We start from the raw sequence: 22392 nt of genomic DNA on the forward strand, positions 1-22392 counted from the left end.
AGACACTTCAATAGGTAAAGCAAAAGCTGCACATGCAAGCAAAGCAAAACAATGAATTCACTCACCGTTTCCCATTGACAGGCAGATGTTCAGCCGTCCTTAGGACAGCAGGGCTCCATCCAGTAATGGCGACTTGGGAAGATAAACACCATCACTCTGAATGTACCTCCCTTCCTCCTTCTTCCCCCATCTTTTAATTGCTGATCACAACATCACATGGTGTGGCTTATCTCTCTGGCCAGCTGGGATCAGCTGTCCTGGTTGTGTCCCTCCCAACACCCTGTGCACCCCCAGCCCCCTCGCTGGTGGGGTGGGGTGAGAGGCAGAAAAGGCCTTAACAATGTGCAAGTGTTGCTCAGCAATAACTAAAACAAGGTGTGTTATTACCCTTGTATGGTCACAAATCCGAACCATAGCACCATATGAGTTACTATGAAGATAATTAACTCGATCCCAGCTAAAACCAGTAAACCTTTCAGCTGCTTGTGGACTTATTCAGCTCAGTGCCCACTGCTGGTTTTAGAAGTGCACTCTCTAGCTTACCTACCAAGTAATTAATGGAAAGATTGACTAGCACTGGAACTGAGACAAGCCCTGCTGGTACATATTTGAAATGTCCTCTTGGTTTGACAGAAAATCATTAACTGGAAAACATTGCAAAGCAACTGGTACATCTGGTTATCTGCATTTGAGTTCTTCCATGAATACTGCTGAGTTAAAAAAAGGGAGAGTGCAACACTGGAAGGGACAACTCAAACATACACATTGCTGTTCTAGCAGGAAAAAGCTGAAAGAACAAACTCGTGCAAGATATTCGTCAAATTGCCTACTCTGCTCTGGGAAGATTGTCAGATACAGCAAAGTAATCATAGTACAGGAGCCTGAATAGAAGTCATGATTGCTTAACTAATGGACTACTAATTCTGTTATCTTTATAGGCAGACATTCCAATCAACCATGATCAAATTGAAGATGGGACAGTTCTAAGTCAATGTTTGCCTATTCTGTTTTGCTAAAATGAAAATAAGAAAGTCTGTCAGTCTGTCGATCAACCCCTGCAGTCTTGTACCGTTATCTGACTTGTGTAAAGGGTTTTTCATCTTCATCTGTGGTAGGCAGTCTCAGAAATGGACTGTTATGACAAAGCTGTCGTTTCTGCCCCAGTGCAGTAGTGATTTTGTAGTTTCCATCATTTTCGGATGTGAGATTTATGTGACCAACATCGTCACGGAGGCATTTTTAGCTTGTGTGTTAAAATTGACCCTTTCTTGCCAATAGTTGGCAGGATTCACCTTTTATTTCAGGTCACACTGGCCTCTTCTGCAAAAGTCAACTAACTGGCAGAGTGAAAAGCACTATGCTATATGTGTGGTGTCATAGGTAATTATTTATGCAGTAGTTGCATGTGAAAACACCAACCAGATGTCACTGCCCTATAGCCCAATCCAGACATGCAACAAATTTGTGTTCAGAGAGCTCTTGAGGTTACAGATGTAACTATGTGTGTAACCCAGGTGAGATCCTGCTCACTAGCTGCATCACTGAAATTACCCTACTATTAACTTTGACATAAAGGATGTCCTCAGACATCTTGGGTTACCCAAATCATCTCAAGCCTGACATTTGAGCTAACGTGTTTTGTCTCACAGTTGGTCTACGATGAGGAAATGCAGAACACTGGCTTAGGTGGCACATGTCACAAGTGGTAATTAGTTAAATCAGTGTAACTCAACTGCATTTAATTATATGGTCATAACTGCAAGTCATGTGTCAGGGAAAAAGAAGAGGATTAAACAGACAAAGGAAGGGAAGGTAGAATGGAGGGACAGGATAACAATGTAAAACCAGGCCTTGTCAAAAGGAAAGAAACCCACAGTGCTATTGACTCCCCTTCCCTCCTTATGCCCTAGTTGTTCCCTTTCATTAGCTCTATTTCCCTTTGCTTATCCTTCTTGCTCAGCTCTTTAATTTAACAAAGGGGAATTTTATACTCCTGACTTTAGTATAGGATATTTTTAGAAAATGTAGGAGGTTTAAATTTTTTTAAGTAACAAAAAGACGAAACTAGGAAAAAAGGTGAAATCGAATTTTTGCTGAAGAGGGGATGCTCTTATTACATGTGCCACCAAGACTTGAGAAAGCAAGCCTTTTGCCATTGCAAAGCTCACTAGTAATTACAACCTAAGTATTGTGGCATTTCAAAAACCACAGTGCCTGGGTCACTTTATCAAAGAAATTGTCATTTACATGCCTGGTCATTCCTCTGACACTGGCAGTCACTTTCTTTGGAATCCTTTAAAATAATCCTAGGATTCTTTCTTCATTTTTTTAAAGAGCATACGTGATCAGTTGGTCCCCGTGAGAGAAAGCTACTTCACCCACCTAAGTGTGTCCTAGGAGTAATTCACAGGGAACTTGGGAATTGCTTGGGAACACAGTAGCAGTGAAAATGCCAGTAGCAGAGCTGACAGGGGAGTTGCAGAAACATCAGCTGCTTTGCCTGCAAAACATATGCACTGCAATAATTGATTGCACATCAATGTGCAGGATGTCAGCTCTGTCCCTGAGTGAGGGACATTGCAGAGAGACTTGTGATGCCCATGGAAAAATATCACCTGGGACTTCCTGCACTCCCACATGTGCTGAGAGGCTGAGCTTCCCTTATTCCCAGAAAAGAAGCCATCAGCTTGAGCATGTTAGTAGTATCACTTGCCTTTTTTGAAACATTCTGTCATGATGGTAGGACGGAGCAGGAACAAGGCCTGATGTTTTTAATGCATGAAATACTTAGAAATTATTTTTTGGATGCTCAGATTTGATGCTGTGGTACATGCCAAAACTGAAGGTCAGCCTTCAGAGAAGGAAAAATTTTCATGTTTGTGGGTTTGATGGTGTCAAGGACCTGCTTCTAAAATGTCAGACCATCTGAGGACCCTCAGGGCCCCTCTCATTCATGCCCCTCACTCAGTCCAGGCTGCCCTAAAGTAGTGTGAAGTCCACATAATTTTTAGAAATACATTGACTGAGAAAAGGAGCTTCTGCTTTGGTCACCTCTAGGCTGCAGTCCATGCAGGTTTGATGTCTTCTCTCAGTCTCAGCTGAATCCTCAGTCTTTAGCTAAATGCATATTTTAGGAGCTGTTTAATCCTTTGTAGGAATTATTTCACTATAATATGTTACAGTGTCTAGTACACACAAATCCTGGCAATTTTTCATTGTCCACAATCAGACCTTTTTTCTTTTTCATGGGGAATCAATTTTGAGAAAAAATATATCTACTGTGATGCCTGAATTTTCCAAAAGCAATCTTCCCTCTAAGTGCAGGCCAGCCCAATACCAAGTAGTTTGTTGGAAGTGCTGAAATTAAACAGCCTTAGGTGGCACAGCTGCTGAACAATATCAACCAAGCGGGAATAGATATATCAGTGATAAGAGACAAGATGGCCTCCACTAATCCAAACCGTTTACCCACATGTTTCTGCTTTCTATAAAAGTACAAGTGTCACTTGCCTGTCATTTAACAAGATTACAAAGCAAGGCCAAGCAATTTTAACTGTTCGCTTCTGAAATTAAATCTATCCCTTCTGAATGGGGAGAGCCAGAGCCAAATATATGTAAGACTAGAGTATGTCAAAGTACACTGTGACTTCTGTCATTTCATTCAGGTGTTCAGTGATTAAGCTTGCTCTAGCTTTCTGCAAAATGTGAGCGTTGCTCCCAGTGCTCCCCAGGACCAATAGATCTTTTTCATTTCCTTATGAGAGACAAGGAGCAGCAAGCTAACCAGTCAGTCTAAATCATCTTACTTAGAAACACTAATTTTAAGCAGTTTGTGTAGCAGTTAATGTGTTTATACATCTTTTTCTCATTTTAGAGTCCTGTGCTATCAGTCAAGTTGTGATAGATTATCCTCTAGCTTGAATAAATGAACATAGAATTTCGGAAGAAGGCTCATGATCTGTCTAACTGTTTTGCCTAAATTCTCCAGAAAGTACAGTAAGTTTACCATAGTTGCCTAAATCACTTAGGCATCTTTGATTTGTATTAAAACAAAGGTTTGACATTTCTAGGCTTCAGTTTAGGGTACATCTTCAAGACATGGTGTAGTGTTACGTAACAGACCCCCATGGTAGCTCCAAGGAAGCTCTTGGTGTGTACAAAGGCAGTGCAATGCCCACTTAGGAAGTAAACTGGGACCCAAGAAGGAATAGGGCCCTGTCAGCCCCATCACCGGTACTTTCGTGGCTCCTTGGTGCAGTGTGAGAGCTGCAGCCCTTGATCTATGATGTTTTCCACAGCAGAGATGGAGCTGAGGAATCCAAATAGCAGTTGTAGGGCTGTGAAATTGCACTGGGGTTGCAGTTCCCAAATTTTTGTGTCTCTTCCTTGGCTGACACTGCATCCTGATAGCTGCCTTTTGCCCTCTCTCAGACCCTTGCAGCTGAGGAAGTCTCCAAACAGCTGATTTCCCAAAGCTGACAGGGCACAGGGGAGAGCTCATTCCTGGCTTTGTCCTGTTTCCTAAGCTCTTGCCAAAATACCTAACTTTTTTACCATAGCAATAATTCTGAGAATGTTACTGGTTTTATGATCTCTTTATAGTGAGGTGGAGTCTCCCTGTGTATGCTCCAAGTGCTATTTCATTTACCTGTTGGGACTAACTGAAGCACAGTTTGGATTTATACCATTATTTTAATAGCCCTTGCTAGATCTGTTTTCCATTAATTTGCCTAATCCCCTTTGAACCTCTTCATACTTTTGGCTTCCACAATACTGTGTGCATTAAGTCTCCATTTAATTATGTGTTGTGTGAAAAAGTGCTTCCTATTTTTCAGTTTTGACCATTTGCCTGATAATCTCATTAGGTTCCCCCTAATTCCTGTATTGTGGGAAATAACCTATCGTTCCCAAGTTACCTTCTCTGTGCAGGAAGGGGTTTTTTAGGTCACTATCATATTTCCTGTCAGTTGTTTGCTTTCCAATCAGGCAGCCTCAAAGTACACACTTTATGCCTCTCTGTGTAGGATGTACAATGGACAGGAGAGTGGAGCAGAGAAGGGGAGATCTCAGTGCTTTGAGCTGAAGTTCCCTTACTTGTTGTAGGATAATCGAAATCACGTGGCATTCTGAGTGAAGAAGGAAGCTGAATGCCAAATCTGTACAAGCATATCATGCCTACTCCTTTCTTTTGTGTCCCCAAAGAGGTTGCTCACACTTCAAAGGAAGAGATGGACTAAAATCAGGGCTAAAACACATATCCATCTGACCTTAGTTCTAGAGAGAGTGGCTGGTTGGAAATAAGAGGAAATGTTGACACAATCTTCATGAGAACCATGGTTTTATCACTTCTTTGTGGTGTTCTTGCATTTCAGTTTTTCAGTGCACAATTTTTAGTTACTTCATCACAACAGTAGTTCAATTCTCTGTGCTGTGTTTCAGCTGTTCCCACTAAAAAATAACACTAAAGTTGCTACAGTATCAGTGTAACAGGTTGTATGTCCGTCTTCCACCATTAATCATGTTAGGGTTCCTTTTATCTTCTACCTCTTATGAATTTGGCAGCCTCCAGGAAGCTCAACAATAGCTGAGACTCTGTGCTTCCTCTTCAGTTTTTTTTTCCTTTGAGCTAGCCTTTAACTTTGTTCCAGTGCTTGAAATGTCTAATATTCCATCCAAAGTGAATATTCAAATATATTTTTAGATTTCCTCTTTATGTCTTTTTGTAGTCTCTAGAGTCTTGCATCCGCCCCAGTTCAACAAAAGCACATGATGAAGTGCCTGTATGCTTTGCTGTATTGGGACCTGAACACCAATTTCTTCTTCTCAGTTTTGTTTTCAAAACATTTAAAATTCCCCATCATGTCCAGCAAGTCATTTTACTTATTTTAGCCTGGTTTTAATACTAACAATCTTCAAATTAATGACCACAAGTCTTAAATGTTTGTGCACATCTATATGCATGTTACTGTCACTGAAATTTAAAAGTTAATGATACTATGATCCCAAAACCCTTTTTGTTTCTTGGCATGTAACTTGTATACTGAGATCATAATAATAGACTTCTGGTCAGAAGCAATTGTCTCCATTTAAAACTAAATCTTTGGCAAGTATTTCCATATAATATATGATACTAAGCTGTTCTTTCCTTATAATCAGAAGAAATTGTGTAGTAAGTAATTGCTGCTGTCTTGTTCGGTATATCATCAATGCCTTATGAAAAATAGTGGCAAACTGCAAATGATAAATACATATCCAAAGACAGCCCAGACCTGAAGCTTTTCTTTGAGATGATGCTGGCTGGGGTTTTCTCAGGGCTTTTAAAATAATTATCAAAATCTCAAGTAAAATAATTTACAGATTTTAAAAACCCAAGTAGTGTTTTTTCTTCAAAGACGTAATCCAACATACCACCTACTCTTTCAATGCAAGCATCAATCACCAGTAGCCAAGTTGGAATCAGAATAAAAATGCACTATTCTCCAGACACTAACTTAGATTTACTCAAACAAGCATTGACAAAGTTAAACAAACAATAAAAGTGGTGGTCTGGGGGTACTGACTGATAGATGAGTTCCTCATTTGTGAGGGCATTTGAGCCCTCATAGGACTCAGGGCAGCATTTAAACAGTTTTGTTTCTCTTTTCTTCATTTTTAAATGAAACCTCTTTTTCTCCCTCTGGCTCTCTTATCTATTGATGTAACTGGTGTTGCATGAGAAATTACCTCATTTCAATGACTGGAGACAGCTTTTCTATCAGCTGCAGTAAGGCTTCTTCATTTATTTAATGAACCTGGATAGGTAGAAAATTAAATATTAGGAGTTGAAGATAAAAAAAGCGAAACCAGAATGTTCTGTGTATTTGGGTGGTTTGAAAAAAATATATTGTTATTAACATAGCCAGTACATATAATTGGTATTTGGATTATGGCATGATTATTAGTCTGCAGACAGGGGACTCTGTTAGCACTCAGTCATCAATGAAGTAGCTGCATTCTGTGCTCATCTCATCTCTGAAGCTGAAAGAAGAGCTAGTTATTATCTTCAAGTGAGTTATTAATGAGAGGAAAAATCATCCCCAATTACTGTGAAGCAAAATATTTCAACATTATATATCTCAGACTTTAATTTTGATCCTTCATGAGTTCTTAAACTCAGATGGTATTCATTTTTCCAAACATTCCCACATCAACATATTGAGAGGAACTTGCACCTGTCCAAGTGCTGGCTTCCCTAAGTGTATGCTTCAGGGTCACAGAAGTGCTGCCCACCCCATCTTTGTGCTGCTAGAGACTGATTTCCACTGAGATTCCTTCATGCTACACCATAGGAACAGAGTCACAAGTGTAGGCTTTGCCAGAGAAGAAATTCTGACTTGCCTATACTGTCTTTGTTCACAGTCCTTTTTTTTTTCTTAACTAGAAACAGCCTGGGATTTATTTAAAAGGACTAATTCTGCTCTTTAGCTTTTCTTTGAATCCTTTTGAAATTAATGGTTTGGAAGTTTTGACTCTGAACGTCCTAGAATAAAACCTGAGCAACACAAAGGTGATGATTTATATTCAGTTAAACATGTGGGCAGTAACCAGGAGATGGGAGAAGTGCTGTCCATACTGTGAATCCATCCATCAACACAGATGCGAAGGTCTGACCTTGGCAGATTCAGGAGGTAGGAACGTCAAACACAGTTTGCAGTCAGTTGGAAATGTAGCTACTAGACAAAGAAAACTCAATAATTACACAGCTGTTTCAGTAGATTACAGACTTCCTAGAAAACAATAAAACCCCCATCTGTGAATAGAAAAAAAGTAAACTTTTTTTTAATTCAAAAACTTAATTCCTGAAAGTCATCAGATATGTCCCCTGTAAACTTCTTATCTCAACAGAGTCTGTAACCAATCCTTGTAGATTTCTCTACAGCATTTATGCCCATTAATGCTTCATTGATTTACAGTGAAACTGCTGAAGGACTGTCTTGAATAGACATATAAATATTAATTTTTTGTGAAGGATGGCTGCTATTACACTAAATATTAAATGAATTCATAATACTTGGACATTTGCAATAAATCACTACTGGGACTGCATACTAACATCTCATTCCAATTTTTTGTAAAATTTTTTTAATTTTAAAGCATGGAAAAGGACTGGTTGCTCCAGAAGATATGTACAGCTTTGTAACACTGGAATCATTAACGAATTCCCACAGCACAAGAAGGAAGGAGTTTTAACTTAGTCCCATTTTACAGAAAGGGGGAGGAGACATGAAGTGGTTTAGGTTGAACTGCTGATCATAGGAGGTTCAAACCCTGCCTATTTCTCAGGAGAGGTCACAGGAAATTATCAGCTCCTGACAGTCCTTGTTTTGCTTGAAATGCTCTGAGCAGCATCGGCATAGGATCTGGCCTTACGATACCAGCAGGCTGAGAGCCAGACTCTAAAGGAGAAAGAGCTGGATATATTGTCTAATCTCCATGCACACAAAGTGGTTGGTATCAGTTCACCTCTAAATATCTTGCCCAAGGCCGCAACTGGAAAGATGGTACTGCTCAGGTTTTGACTAGGCTTAATTGAATTAAGTCATCTTCTCTCTTCAGAGACCGCAGATCTTCATTTCAGAAGTTTAGTAAAATGCTCAGTGGGGGCTAAAAATCAATTGTTTATTTTTCCTTTTGTTAAAGTGGAACAAAGGGTACATCAGCAAGTTCAGTATAGCTTTCTGTTATCCGAGGGATAGTAGCTTAAGTGTAGAAATTTATGCCAGGGCTAACCTTGTAGAGTGGAAGCCATTCTTGTAAACAAAACTGAATGACTGTCAAACTCATCTGCTTTTTAATGTGCAGATGTGTGTGAATATATGCACCCCCTTCTTCCCAAATATTTTTGCTTCTGTGACTTAAATGGTCTAAGTAGCACAAGGTTTTTCCAATGAAAATTTGCCAAGGTATTTAAATTAGAAGCAAAAATTAGAAGATCTGCTACAACACAAGAATATTAATTGTTCGTTATACAGGGCTTTAGTTCACATAGCTACTTTGCATGTGCAAAGCTGCCAATTAAAGAGGCTCAAAGTGCTCACTGCAGCACAATAGCCGTTTCTGCAGAGCCCCACAATGGCTGTTGTATTCTGTCACTGACCTTTGGGCACCTTCAAATACGTATTTACACAGGATGCTGGGATCATTAGAGCTGTTGTTTCAGTGTGCCACACGGAAAGGAGAGTTTTGCAGTTTCGTGAAGAGCTTTAAAATTTGATGTAATGATGACAGCAAAGATATTGCTTAATTAGAGAGTGAGAGAAACACTGAAGTATTTTTTTGATATTTCAGGTGAATTCCAGGATGCACACCTGACACATTATCCACAACGGTCACTTCCCACTGGGAAAAGAGGATATTTATCAGGGCATTTGGTCTGCTTTGCTGTTGTTTCCAGAGGAATTGATTTAGTTTTTTTGACCTGATGGTGCCATATGGTGCCACCCTGCCTCCTTTAGCTTTCATCGATTCTGACTGGGTGAACATCTTGGCAGGATGGATACTTTCATCCTGGAAGTGACAAATGCTCTTTGAAAAAAATAACCAGTGGCATTCAGGAGACTGGCATGTGGACACGCAGTTCAGACTCTACTCTTCAAAAATCCGTGGATGTTGGCTGTATCACAACAACTGTGCTTCCTTTTAGCTCTTCCATATCTTAACATCTAAGGTTTTCTTACCAGTCTGTGACAGTTAAAGAGAGTAGACAAGAACTTTGGAAACAGAGATACCAGATACTCCAAGTACATTTACAGTAGTAAAACCAAGTATCTTCTAAAAGCTTATATTTATTTTACTGTAGCCCTCCTATTCTTTAAAGCTGCTTTGAAAAATTACTTCAGCAGTCAGAACATAAAAGAGCATAATTTTAAACCTTGCATGGGACATTTTTGTCTGCAGAGAATAAATAAATTACTGGCTTGTGTTTCCAAAGCGTGTTCTTACTTGAAGATAGAGGTAGTTTCTGTTCCATAAGTCTTGCAGTTGCTGGGTTTGATTTTATCCCCTGGGATCCTATTATTGAACAAATTATCAAATACAGCTAAACCTTACAGCCCTGAGTCTCTGAAGTTTTTGGGTATTGGCTTGCTCTTCTGACAAAAGAGGAAGAAATCGAATAGACCTTTTGCAAAACTTCTTGTATCATTTTTTAGAAATGGAAAATTTACTGCTGGTTGCAACTCTAGCCTAGTGCTGTGCAGCATGTACCAGAGGATGGCCAGTTTCTGCACACAAACCCTCTACGCAAAAAACTTTCAAGATGAAGGACATAGTATTTGGTATTTTTGTGTGCTTAAAGTAAATGTGCAGCAGGATTTCTCACTGCACTAAGACTCACAATGTCAGATATGTTTCTTCAGTAATGCAGGCTGAACTATTTTTTTCACATTAATTGAAAAGATACTGTTATCTTCTTTTCATTCTTCTGTATCAGAAACCCTTGTAGAACTTAGAAACTTCTCATGCACTGCCACTGCAATTGCCAATTGTGAATTTTGTGGTCTATCTTCAAATATCAAGGTGATACTGTTGCCTTAACACATGAGAAGTGACCCACTTCTAGGAGAGAGACGCGAATAGGTATCGCTGTGTGATGCAGGATGTGAAGAGAAGCACATGCTCAAAAGAACTGTTAAACCACTGTCTTGTGCTTCCATTCTCCCTACAGTAAATCTGCATCAGATAGTAAATGAGGTAGTAATGATAAATGCTTCCCTTCAATGGGCTGGGATCTGAAGTCTCTTCTCAGCCCATTGGCTTCCCAGCAGAGGTTTTTGGCCACAGGTCCTGATTTGTTACTTGTGGGGTATTTCTCTATTGAGGGACAGCGTTATCCTGGAAGGGAGAGGGCAGCATTCTGCTGTCTTCTTTGCATGGGAAGTTTGTACCTTTGCTGTCCCACTGTAGCTGCACTATTTCTTTCAAAAGGCACATGATCACTACCTGGAAAGATGTGAAAATGGAGATAGTCTTTGCAGCATGTTTGGTCCTTACTCTGATGAATGAGTTGAAGCACTGTTGGACGGGGAGGATCTTTATTACAGAAAGCTCAGTTCTACCTGGATCCACCTCTAGTCATGATAGTTTTGAGACATTTTCTCACACACACATTGGGATTGTTCAATAGAAAAACAAAGGGAGTTGGTATGTCTGCTCACTGCCCATATTTCGTTTGGTTCCTTTGCAGAAGGAGAAGAAGAGCGGGCTGTTGAAACTTCTAGCAGGAGCATCAACAAAAAAGAAGTCGCGCTCCCCACCATCTGTGTCCCCCACGCATGACCCCCAGACAGCCATCGAAGGAGTTCTGCAAGGGGCAGTGGGACCTGAGCTCTCCTCTCTCTCCAGTCATGGCCGAGCTGGCTCATGCCCTATTGAGAGTGAAATGCAAGGAGCTATGGGATTGGAGCCTCTGCACAGGAAAACAGGCTCCTTGGATTTGAATTTTTCCATCCCTTCTCCTGCCAGGCCACCCCTCTCTTCCATGGCAGCTATTCGGCCAGAGCCCAAGCCTTTACCCCGGGAAAGGTAAGCTGTGTATTTCCTGAAGTTGCCAGTGTCCTCAGGGAGCATTTGGAGGAGGGCTGCAAGTTTAACTTGCTCAGGGGTTGTTGCAGTTTTGCTGCTCTGTGAATTGACGGTAGGTGGCTCAGCTGTCTTTTAGGAAGACAGGGCTTACACGTGTCTGCCCATTGAAAGTCATTTGGCACACAGTGCAGGTTTGAAAAAGCAGTGAGCAGCCCCTGTCCATGACACCGTACAGCCCTGGTCTAAATATGGAGGACAGCAGTGCTTTCTCAGTGTAAATGGTGTAAATGCTGTTGGCAAATGCCACTTTTTTTTGAGTGAGATTCCTATGTTTTAATAAACTTATGGTGTTAACATGTTATGTCCCACTTGGGGGTAACAGATGTGATGTGTTTGCTTATCAAAGCTCTTCCTGTCCTATTCTGCAAAACCAAAGGCTGTTTTGAATTCTCCTTGTTTAGGATACTTACAGGTATGGCCGTCTTCAGTGACTTCTTACCAAAAATGTAGCTCATTTCTAGAGAAGGATGTACCAGTGACTCTGGAGTTCATTTCAGCAGTCTGCTCTGCACCGTGGTACTTTAGAATAAAGGACTTTGCAAAGCCAAAAAGAGTAGAGTAGGAACACCAAAATACAAAAGCAGGAGAGAGAGATAACTAGCCAGAAACAAGGGTAGAGAGAAGAGCTGGGTCTCCATGTGCAGAGTCATATTGGCTTCAGGTAAATGTTTTCTACTGCAGTTTGAGCATGGGAAAGGGAGTAGATAATATACGGCTACAATGCTATGTAAATGCTTTCCACTCAGAAAGTGTTTGAGGAGAACATGTTTTTTACAAAAGCATCAAGGAATTTTCAAAAAGCCATTTAGGGAACTCTCTTGAGTTGGTATTTAAAAAAATTTTGAAACAACATCAAAATTGCAGAAGTTTGAAAGAAACTACTTTTGTCTGAGTGTATGAAAGAGGCTGAAGGGAATGGACTGGGAAAGACAGCTGACTCTGAATCCAGTTGGATCATGAGCCAGATGATGTAGGGCATAATAAGGATAGTTCATACCTTACACGGTGTTTTATTGAATGCATGTTGGAACTCGGTTGGGAAGGTGACAATGACACCATAACATATTTAAACCTTTCTATGGCATCTGGTTTGTTACCATAAAACCTCTTGCTGAGTAAAGTACATAAAACAGCCCAGCAGGTACTAAGGGGATTGAAAATTGATTCACTGGCATCAAATCTAAGTCTAGATGAGAAATCACTAAAAATGGATTACTTATGTAGGTAGTGCAGCCCAACAAGAGTTGGGTCTGGGACCTGCATTTTCCAACATAAAGCCTTTGCTGTTGCAGAACGGAGGACAGAGGTGAAGGTGGGTAATGAAAGAGGGCAGACCCATTGGTACAGAGCTAATTCAACTCATCAGTAAGGACAACACAGAGTAACAGTATATTAGAGAAGAACCAAATCTGAGGCAAAGTGGAGTGTTCTCAGAGAATCATCCTAAGAAGAATGAAAGACTTAAAACTATGTACTTGCAATGAGGGATACAGGGAGTTCTGGTACACCTGGTAAAGAGCAGGCTCAGGAATGGCTTGGTAACACTCTGTAAGAGACTGCAGTCAGGACAAAGATGGGAATATTTTTACTCCAGGTTTGGCATTTTGTCTAAAAGAGATGCTGTTGTTCAAGCGCAACTACTAAATTTGAAGCAGAAATAAATGCAAGGCAAGTCCTTCAGCACTGTAACGAAGGCAGTAAGAGCAGACTATCGCAGTAGTCTCTTGTCCTTAAAATCCATGAAAAAGCAATTTAGTAAAAGGAGTGAAAAACCAGTCCCTATTTAGGCACACTTAATTTGGTCTACATCAGTTCAGATTAATGCTATAAGAAAAGATAAATCGATATAAACCAGATTCAGCACAAGTGTAACTAAATCAGTGGACTGCTGCACCTTTAGTTAAATGTAGCCATGAAAAGAAGCCAGGAAGAACAGCCTCTGACATCTCCAGAATGACTGTTAAGGTGCTTCTCTCAAAGCTTTACTGTAGAGAATTGCAGACACATCATTTTATATTCCAGGGCTAGTCCCGCATCCTACAAATTTCTCAGTCCACCTCAGGGTGGTCCAGATAGGGAAACATTTATCCGATGACCATTTTAAGTGGCAGAATAGAACCAGCTGTTCTGGGCTCAGGAACAAATAGATTTAGACTGCTAAAACTGACTAAATACTTCCAGTTGCAGTATATTCTGATAAGGAACTTACTCTGATTTTAATTCCTGAGTCTTAAATCCAAAAATAAGCTATAATTGAAGTAACCCTAATTATACACAGCAGGCAAGATTCTCTAATTGATTTATGAATTAACTTCCATATCGTTGGTGTATCTGCATTCCTTAACTGATCATATGGGTTTTTTCATGTCCATAATGGGAAATATTAATTACCTTCATGCACTAGGAAGGATAATGCTTAGTTCTGGAATAATCTAAGCAGATACATTAAACAGTTGTCTCCTAGAAATTCATCCCACATCCATCTGTGCTCATTAAATCATCAAATTTTCTCAGAAGTACCAAATTATATTTTTTTTAAAACAAATTATGGTTTTCAAACCACTTGTTCTTTTCACATCTGGCAATGGAGCAACTTGCATTCAACATCACTCAGCTCCATATTTTGCTTGTTTGCATTTTGGTGCATTTCATCCGCACAGTAGGAGCAATTCTCTGAGAAAGAAAAGGGAGAAGAGGGAAAAAAAGGTTAGATAAACAGATTCAGATGCTGGATGAAATTTTTAAAAAGCTGCAAAGCATTTCAGTACACTTAGCTGTACTTGGCTTTCTGTCTCCCAACGCCCATCTGTGCACATAGAAACAGAACACTGAAAGATTGGAAGAAGTAGCACATTCCTTAATATTTACAGCATTTGAAATGAGGCTCAAGCAGGCAGCAGAGCACCACCGCTACTTTTCCTATAGAGGTTGGCTTGCAGCTCCAGCTCTTGCCATATCCAGGTTACTGATCAAACCCAATGCACCAAGAGGTGCGTTAAAGGGCTCTGATTGCTCATGATTTAAGGGAAGAATTGCCGATTCTGCTGCCTGACAGTGCAGCTCTTCCTGGGAGTTGCAGCCAGATAGACAGGAAGGTGAAGTGAGCTTCACCCTCTTGAAGGTGCTGGTAATGTTTATATACTTATTCATTTTTTTTTACATAGAAAGAGTGAGGAAAACAATTATCCTTGATATTCCAAAACCTGGTTATGGATGGCTGGATTAGAAAGGAAATTGCTTCTAGCTCTTCCATCATTTAGCATTCGTATTTATACCGTTTGCTGGGATAGTCAGAGCCCTCCTCTGCCTTCTGGGTGTAGTTCCCACTATCAGTTTAAAAAACCGCCTTTTTTTCAGCTGCTCTCTACCATAAAGCATCCAGCAGTCCAAGTAGCAGAGCAGAAAAATTTCCCAGGTGGTGTCCTTGTCACTTTGTGTTGCAGTGATTGACTGCCAAGTGAATACCCTATCAGGCTGTGTTACCCCACATGCTCTTTTCCACCTACTGCTCCATCCAGTTTCTTCTGGAGGAAGAAACAGGACCAGTATAGGGCTGCACTGTGGTGAGGCAGGTGCTGGGCCGAGCCTTGCCCACATCCCACCAACACTGTTCACATGAGAGAGGGATGTGCTGTGTGCCTAGCAGCGCCAAAACAAAATAGTTTCCTTGCTACCCCCTTCAAGAAAATATGACTGTACATTAAGCAAAACAGGAGAGTTGAGTGTGCATGTGTGTGTGTGTGTGAGTCATGTTCCCTTCACTGCCTGGCACTGTTCCCAGATGCAAACCTGATTCAAACATGTCACGCATTGTTGACTCTTAGAGTAACTGGCACTAATTCTGCCATGTTATATTCTGGTAAAGTGGCCATGTCCAGACTTACTGTCATGACTGGCATATCTGTGCTGTGTTTCTAGGGTTTACGTGGAGCATTCAAGCAAGCTGTAACCACCAAATAAGATGGGAGCAGTAAGTTTGACCTTTAAAATAGATCCCTTCATGTTTCCAGGTATCTTTCTACAAATCACTGCCACATTAGAAATTGAGCTCCCAATTCAAGGAAGCATTCAAGCATGTGCTTAACGCCCATTTACTTCAATTTTCCTGTGCACATATATCTTCTTTGCTAAAAAAGAAGGCAAAAGAAGGGTTCTTTTCATTCCTGGAAAGTGCTACTGGAGAAATGACCCCAGGAGTAATTTCTGACTGAACAGTGACATGTATGCACATGGTTAAGTGCTTCTCTGACTAGAGATACCTGCCTTAGGACTGAGAAACTAGAAGTAACCATCTCAGAAATTGAATTCTGCAATATTTCCAGCAGAAGGGTAAGAGACCCAACTGAGACTTGTTCTTCTAAGGCTGCTGATTCAGACACTATGCTATGGAGAAGCGGGTTCTGGCTTGTGCAGAGGTGCTTTGCAGATCTCTTCAATTTGCCAGTAAAAGAATGGAGAAACAGAGCTCCACTGATAAACAAGAGCGGTGGTTAACTGGGCTAGATGCTTCGTTGGCACCAATTATCTGTTCCTTCCAAAACCGTGTATCCTAGCACATAAGGGACCTGTTGGAGTCACAGGATTGGACTCTTGAAACCTGTCCTTAGTGCATGGTACTTTGACAAACAGGAACTTGCATTAAGCATCCAAATTCAAGAACTCTAAATAGAATCAGATTGAAGGTTAGCCCTGCAGACCTTATTTGCCTCACTGTACATTTGTTTTCTTAGGTTTCTCTAGTTCCGTCGGTGTCCTGGGTGCACATATTTACTCAGTGAGCAGATACGTAGTATTTTGGAGGAGTTTTTTTATCAGTTTCCAGGCCTGAGTCCAACCCTTAATTACTGATCAGTTTTGATCAATACTGTTCAATGTGCACGCTGACAGAGAGCCTGCATGAGTCATTTAGACCGTACAACAGACTCCTACACAGCCAGGGTGCATGAGATGAGTATTGCTCTGTGGAAAGTGTGGCACGAGGCTTTGCAGCTGGAGGAGTCAGAGATGGCACTTTCCCCATATCTGCCCTACTCAGTGAGTTTCATCACGGTCACTTGCTAGAGATATTCCAACCTCTGCAAAAGATGGGGTGGTTTCCATGTCAGAGCCTTGACTCACATCCAGAGAAGCATCTTGTGCACTAAATGAGGCAGGCATCCTAGGGGAAAAATAGTCTGCAGTCATATAATAGAAAATTATATTGCATGGAAGCAAAAGTGAAGTCATGGGCAATTTTAGTTGCCTGTTTCTTCATCTCAGGTGCATGGATGGGTGTGAAACACTCCTGCTCTGTTAAGGTAGTAGATGACTTTATGCATCTACATGCATGACATTTTTAATCATTTTGCTTCTTTAAAGGAAACAAAACCAGAACTTCCATCATGTGACATCTATTTGATATTAGGAGTCTTAGCTGCACCTTCCAGATTTCAATAGCAGTAGTAAAGGGAGAGCTGGGTGGGAGAGCTATTTCTTTTAACTGTGAGGACAAGTGCTATGAAGACAGGGGACAGTGGGATTTCAAGGTCTTTGCTGACAGCAGAGAATGGACCTACTCCTGCCTTAGTGAGCTAATTGCTGCCAGGCTGCCTATGCCACCCTCAGCCCCAGTGCCAGCCTCTACTCATGCCCCGCTGAATGCCATGTCCCTGCCCAGGCTCCCTCCCACCAAGGGTCTTTGCTCTCCCAGACTAAGCTCAACACATCTTCCCCCCTCAGCAGCCATACCCACACCTTCTGTCAGGGCTTCCAGTTTTCATCATGGTCCCATTTCTTTCTCTGCTCCCAATTTTTCTCCCTCTTCCTCCACCTCTTCCCTTACCTCACCCTGCCCTCCAACTCCCTGAGGTTTCCCTGCCCAGGCAAACCCCATCCTCTGTCCTTGGTGATACCACTTGCAGCCTCCCACATATTATCTCTTGGGCACCAAGGACCCTTCCCAGGGCACTACCCGTCCTGCACAGTCCCCTCCAGGGATGAAGTGCCCAACCCAAAGATGCCACAGTAGCCAGCAGTGGGGAAGTCCAACATCAAGTCTGTCCCCTGAGAGAAAAACACAAGAGGGGCCCAGTGTTGGGAAAGGAAGAGAAATGCAACATCTGAGGTCCTGCAGAGCTAGGTCAGCTTGGAGCATGAATCAGCAGAGATTTTACCTTCAGTGCTCATACAAGCCTAAACATGTGCCATTTTGGGATGATTTAAATGCTTTTAACTCAGCTGAGAGTGGGTGATTTTCTGAAGGAACACCATCCCTGAGAGACCAGTTTGACCACAGGACAGGTCTTTGCTCCCAAATACAGGGACCTGAGAGCAGTTTGTGGAGGTCCTCACCTGGCTCCTGCTGGTGCACATTTAAGTTATTCTTGGAAATGATGCAGCCATTGGGCTGTATGTTGGACCCTCAGCCTGACACAGCCAACTGCTGTGGAAAATTTGGGCCAAAACTATTAACATTTGGCAGAATTTTAACTATATGAGACCACAATTTATGACAGAAAATACCAAACAAAACTAAGAAAACTGAGATCCATCTAAAATGCCAAGAGACTGTTTGAGAAGATACTATGAAATTGTAGATTTTCTTACACCAAAGAGGGGACAAAAGGGGAAATGAAAAAGGTAGATATAAATAGAAGTATCCTGGACTGCCTTTTTAGGAGTGAGGGAGGATGTCTGGGAGAAGAGACCTTTTCTGCCAAAAAAATATGGCTAATATATATATATGTCCTTGCAATGCCATTGCAGAGGATAAGCGAGGCTGAGGTGCCACCTGGAGGTGTGGAGGGGCGGCACAGCACCGTGTGCCAGGAACAGTGCCTGGCTGCTGCCCCTGCAGCCCCCACTGGGATGCCTGTCCCGGGCCCTGCATCTTTTTCCATCTCTCACAGACAATTTCTTAACTGATTTGGAAGGTCTTTTGTCACTACTATTTTGTTACTCTATAAAAAACCTCTTCAGTGATATTCTGTAAGGTACTCTAGTTAATTAAATTTAAACCATAGCATTTGAGGTTTCCTAAATGGGAAAAAGGACCTCATTTTGTAATGCAGTGACTGTGGTTTATTTTTCTAAATCTCTAAGAAGATGCTGTGTAGAACCCCTTTAGGAGGATGGGCACATTCTTATTGAGTGTGGTCACCTCCCTCCTCATATGAACCATTTAGGGACTAGCAGCTCATCACTCCTAGGATGTAGCTTGGCTTTAAAAGGATGCCTCTGTGCTTAGGGTATGACATGAGGTGTTGGCAGTCCCAGCTGAGTCTTTAGAGCAACCCTACCCAAGACACCCTGCATTTCTGTTCCTGACCTGCCAAAAAGGTCCATGAGTACCTCCACAACACTCAACTAACATTGAGGTCCAGCTTTTTTTCTTTCTCAAAGCCCCACAAATTCTTGGTGCAGAGTTCCAATGTGCTGTGATTGTGCAGAGCTGTGAGATCTGAAACTTGGCATCATCTTGGCTGAAATTGTTCCACTCTGATAATTTAATTAATCAACACTGCAGCAGAGTGTTTGAAATAATGTGTGCATTCATTTGCATAATGGGTGTAATTGCCAAAGCTTCATAATATAAGTGTAGCAGTTCCACAGATGATAGTTTGATGGACCATTTTTCTGCAGCCAGGCAGCAACACACGTTTCAACCTCTGTTATTTGCTTTTCCACAGAGGAAGGAAGTGACAGCTAGATTTATTAACCAAGGTACAGAGAGGACCAGCAGATTTTTGATGGTACTTAACACATGTATTTTCCACATGACTGTGTTGCTGTGTCAAGATAAAAAAGCCACAGTCAGGTTTTAGAGAACTCCAGCTCCAAATGGAGTTTAATCCTTTATGAAGTAATGGGTTGTTTGGCTGTGGAGATGTCCAAATGTAGAGGTGGTATTTTCAGTGTCATGTCAAAGTGGAGTCTGTAGTTTCAGAACTGCAGTCACTAGGTACCTGAGCAATGTCTGCAAAGAAAATGGATGACTGCCATTGGAGAGTCTTCCCAACAACAGGATATTATCTTAAATAAATACTCATCTTGTTACAGACATAACTGAGGCATCAGTAGCCATGCAGCAGTTGTGGAAATATTCTCAGGAGATGCGCTTTATGCAATCAATTGGCATCTTTTAACTATCTTACTATATTCATTACTTTGCAATTAGCAAGACAGTTATTGACTGTTAACCAAATGCCAGACAACTGCAAAAGTACATGTGCTGAAGAAAAAAAACAACCGTGCAGTAGAAATATATTCCCTGCTCTGCACACAAGTGCATTGATATAAAATGACCCAGTCTGTGCTCTCAGGAGGACGCCTGCTGATAAGCCTTGAGTGCAGAATAGCTGTATCAGGTTCAGACACGTTGTTACTTCATTGAAATGGAGTGACACTTGAAAACTAAGTTCCCAGAGAGCCCTGTGAATGGTTCAGGGCTGAGGTTTCCTGTTGGTTTGGAGAGTGCTTTGAAAGTCATTTGATACCTCTCCATTTTAGCTTCCCTTCCAGGTTTGAGGGACCCAAAGTACATTCTCAAGGAACATAAGAAAAAAAATGTGAATGCTTTAGCTAACCTCTGCTGGTATCACAGGCAGTGGGAGCATTGCAAACCCCATTTTTCATCATCAGTGGACAAGGGAAGAGCTATAGGTGTCATCTATCTGGACGTCTTTGACATGGTCCCCCACAACATCTTTCTCTCTAAATTGGAGAAGGATGGATTTGATGGGTGGACTGTTTGGTGGATAAGGAATTGGTTGGACGGTCGCATCCAGAGGGTAGTGGTCAACGGCTCAATGTCTCAATGGACACTGGTGACAAGTGGTGTCCCTTAGGGGTCCCTACTGGGACCAGTGCTATTCAATATCTTAATCAATGGCACGGATGGTGGGATTGAGTGCACCCTCAGCAAGTTTGCAGATGACACCAAGCTGACTCATGCAGTTGACATATGGGCTCTGAGCAACCTAATCAAGTTGAAGATGTCCCTGCCCCCGGCAGAGGGGTTGGACTAGATGACATTTAAAGGCCCCTTCCAGCCCAAACTGTTCTATCATTCTATGATTCTATGATTTTGCATAGAGAAGATGCAGAGCTGGATGAGACATGTTACAGCACAGGCAGATGCAGCACTAGGATAAAGGGCTGAGTCCATGGCACAGGCTCAGCACACAACTGGGAGCATGGCCTGCTTTCCTGCTTTCATGGCCTGGCTCCAGATACTGGAGTCCAGAAACTGGTCCTGTCTTCAGTCAAGCTGGCCAGAAATCTCCATGTCTTACTGAGTATTAGTAGAAAATGTAGCTGCATTGGATACAACTAGTGTGCAAAAATGTAACTTACTGCTATTTCCAAAAGTATTTTTTTCCCCAAGATTTCTGATACTGATGCCTGGCTGCTTCCAGTGTGCAGACTGACCAAATCCTTGCATTTCTTTTTCCAAAGGTACCGTGTTGTGGTCCCATACCCACCACAGAGTGAGGCTGAGATCGAACTGAAGGAAGGTGACATTGTGTTTGTGCACAAGAAGCGGGAGGATGGCTGGTACAAAGGGACGTTGCAGAGGAATGGCAGGACGGGCCTCTTCCCCGGGAGCTTTGTCGAGAGCTTCTGAGGATGAATCGCCGCTCTCTCAACTGAGGAGCTTTCAGGGGAAACTGCATAGCACAAGAAGAGACAGCAAAGAGAAACTGGACTGATAACCACTGCCATTTTTATTTCCAAAGACTTCCCCCAGGCCCTTCAGTCTGCAGCTCTGGAGACACAGTGCCTGCTGTGCTCCCGAGACCGTGTGCGGTGCATACAGTGGTATGTTGAAGTAGTGCCTTCCACCTGGAATCACAGACTGAAAGGACGCCCATCTGGACTGTAGTAACCTAAACTCTGGCTGTTAACCCTTTGTGTAAATTATAGAGAAGATATCTTTAAAAAAAAATTAAGAGGAAAGCTGTTATATTGCTGTAACTTATTTGTCAGACTGCAGTGTTCTTATTACTGGCCTATGCAAGATGGATTTGAGAGTTCAAGAAAGTGTGCTAGGAAGCTCTTAAACTGGGATTTTGTTTTTCCCAAGGGAAAAAGAGGGAGGGGAAGGTGGAGAAAACCCCAGCTAAAGATCAGTGCATCGTTGTGCAGGAAAGAATGAGGAGTCCAAAATATTAATGTCATGCTTTCTATATACCTCAGAGATATGCTGCGCAAGTTTTTCGGTGAGTGTGTTAGTGCTCAGAGTCCCATACCACCTGGTGTCCTGGCGCTGCTGCCGGGGAAGTCCTGGAGGAAATACAGCTCCACCATTAAACTGTGGTTATTTGAGCAGAATCCCTTTTGCCTGTTTTCTGCCCTTATTATATGCAGCATGGATTTTTGTCCTTTGGTATCACTTTCCATTGCTTTTTTGTACAACGTACCTTTTTACTGTAAGAATTGCTCTACTTTATATATATTCCTACTAGATCAGACATTTTCTCTTTTCATACATCTGGTGCTATTTTTTTTAATTGTTAAAGATTTGGTTAAACAGAGAGGCTGCGACAAGATTTGCATTCAACATATGAAATTAGAAGTGTACCTGGAGATCGAGATCAGACTGCTTGTTCTTGCTTCATAGAGGAAAAGAGAAAAAAGCTGCATGGCCACCAATATACCTGGGGGAGCGTGCCTGTGCAACATGCACACGCTTGCTCTCTCCTACGTATTTAGAGTGGCTGAAGGCCCATGCTGAAGCACAGCATTCTGTCTGGAGAGTGATAATGACTCCAGAATTGGAAGCAATTCCCA

The 22392-nt window shown here is 41.8% G+C and overlaps 1 protein-coding gene across 1 annotated transcript in view; it reads left to right on the plus strand.

Moving 5' to 3' along the window:
• SH3RF3 (SH3 domain containing ring finger 3) overlaps window positions 1-21544 on the plus strand; it is a 95134-nt gene extending 73590 nt beyond the window's left edge. The window contains exons 10-11 of the mRNA XM_017817297.1: window positions 11225-11562; window positions 21058-21544. Of these exons, the coding sequence (XP_017672786.1) occupies window positions 11225-11562; window positions 21058-21226 (507 nt within the window). The 3' untranslated portion in view covers window positions 21227-21544. The remainder of the gene's footprint in view (window positions 1-11224; window positions 11563-21057) is intronic.
• The last annotated feature ends 848 nt before the right edge of the window (window positions 21545-22392 follow it).

This window comes from Lepidothrix coronata, unplaced genomic scaffold, assembly GCF_001604755.1.
Source record: "Lepidothrix coronata isolate B3197 unplaced genomic scaffold, Lepidothrix_coronata-1.0 Scaffold60, whole genome shotgun sequence".
NCBI classification, from domain to species: Eukaryota; Metazoa; Chordata; class Aves; order Passeriformes; family Pipridae; genus Lepidothrix; species Lepidothrix coronata.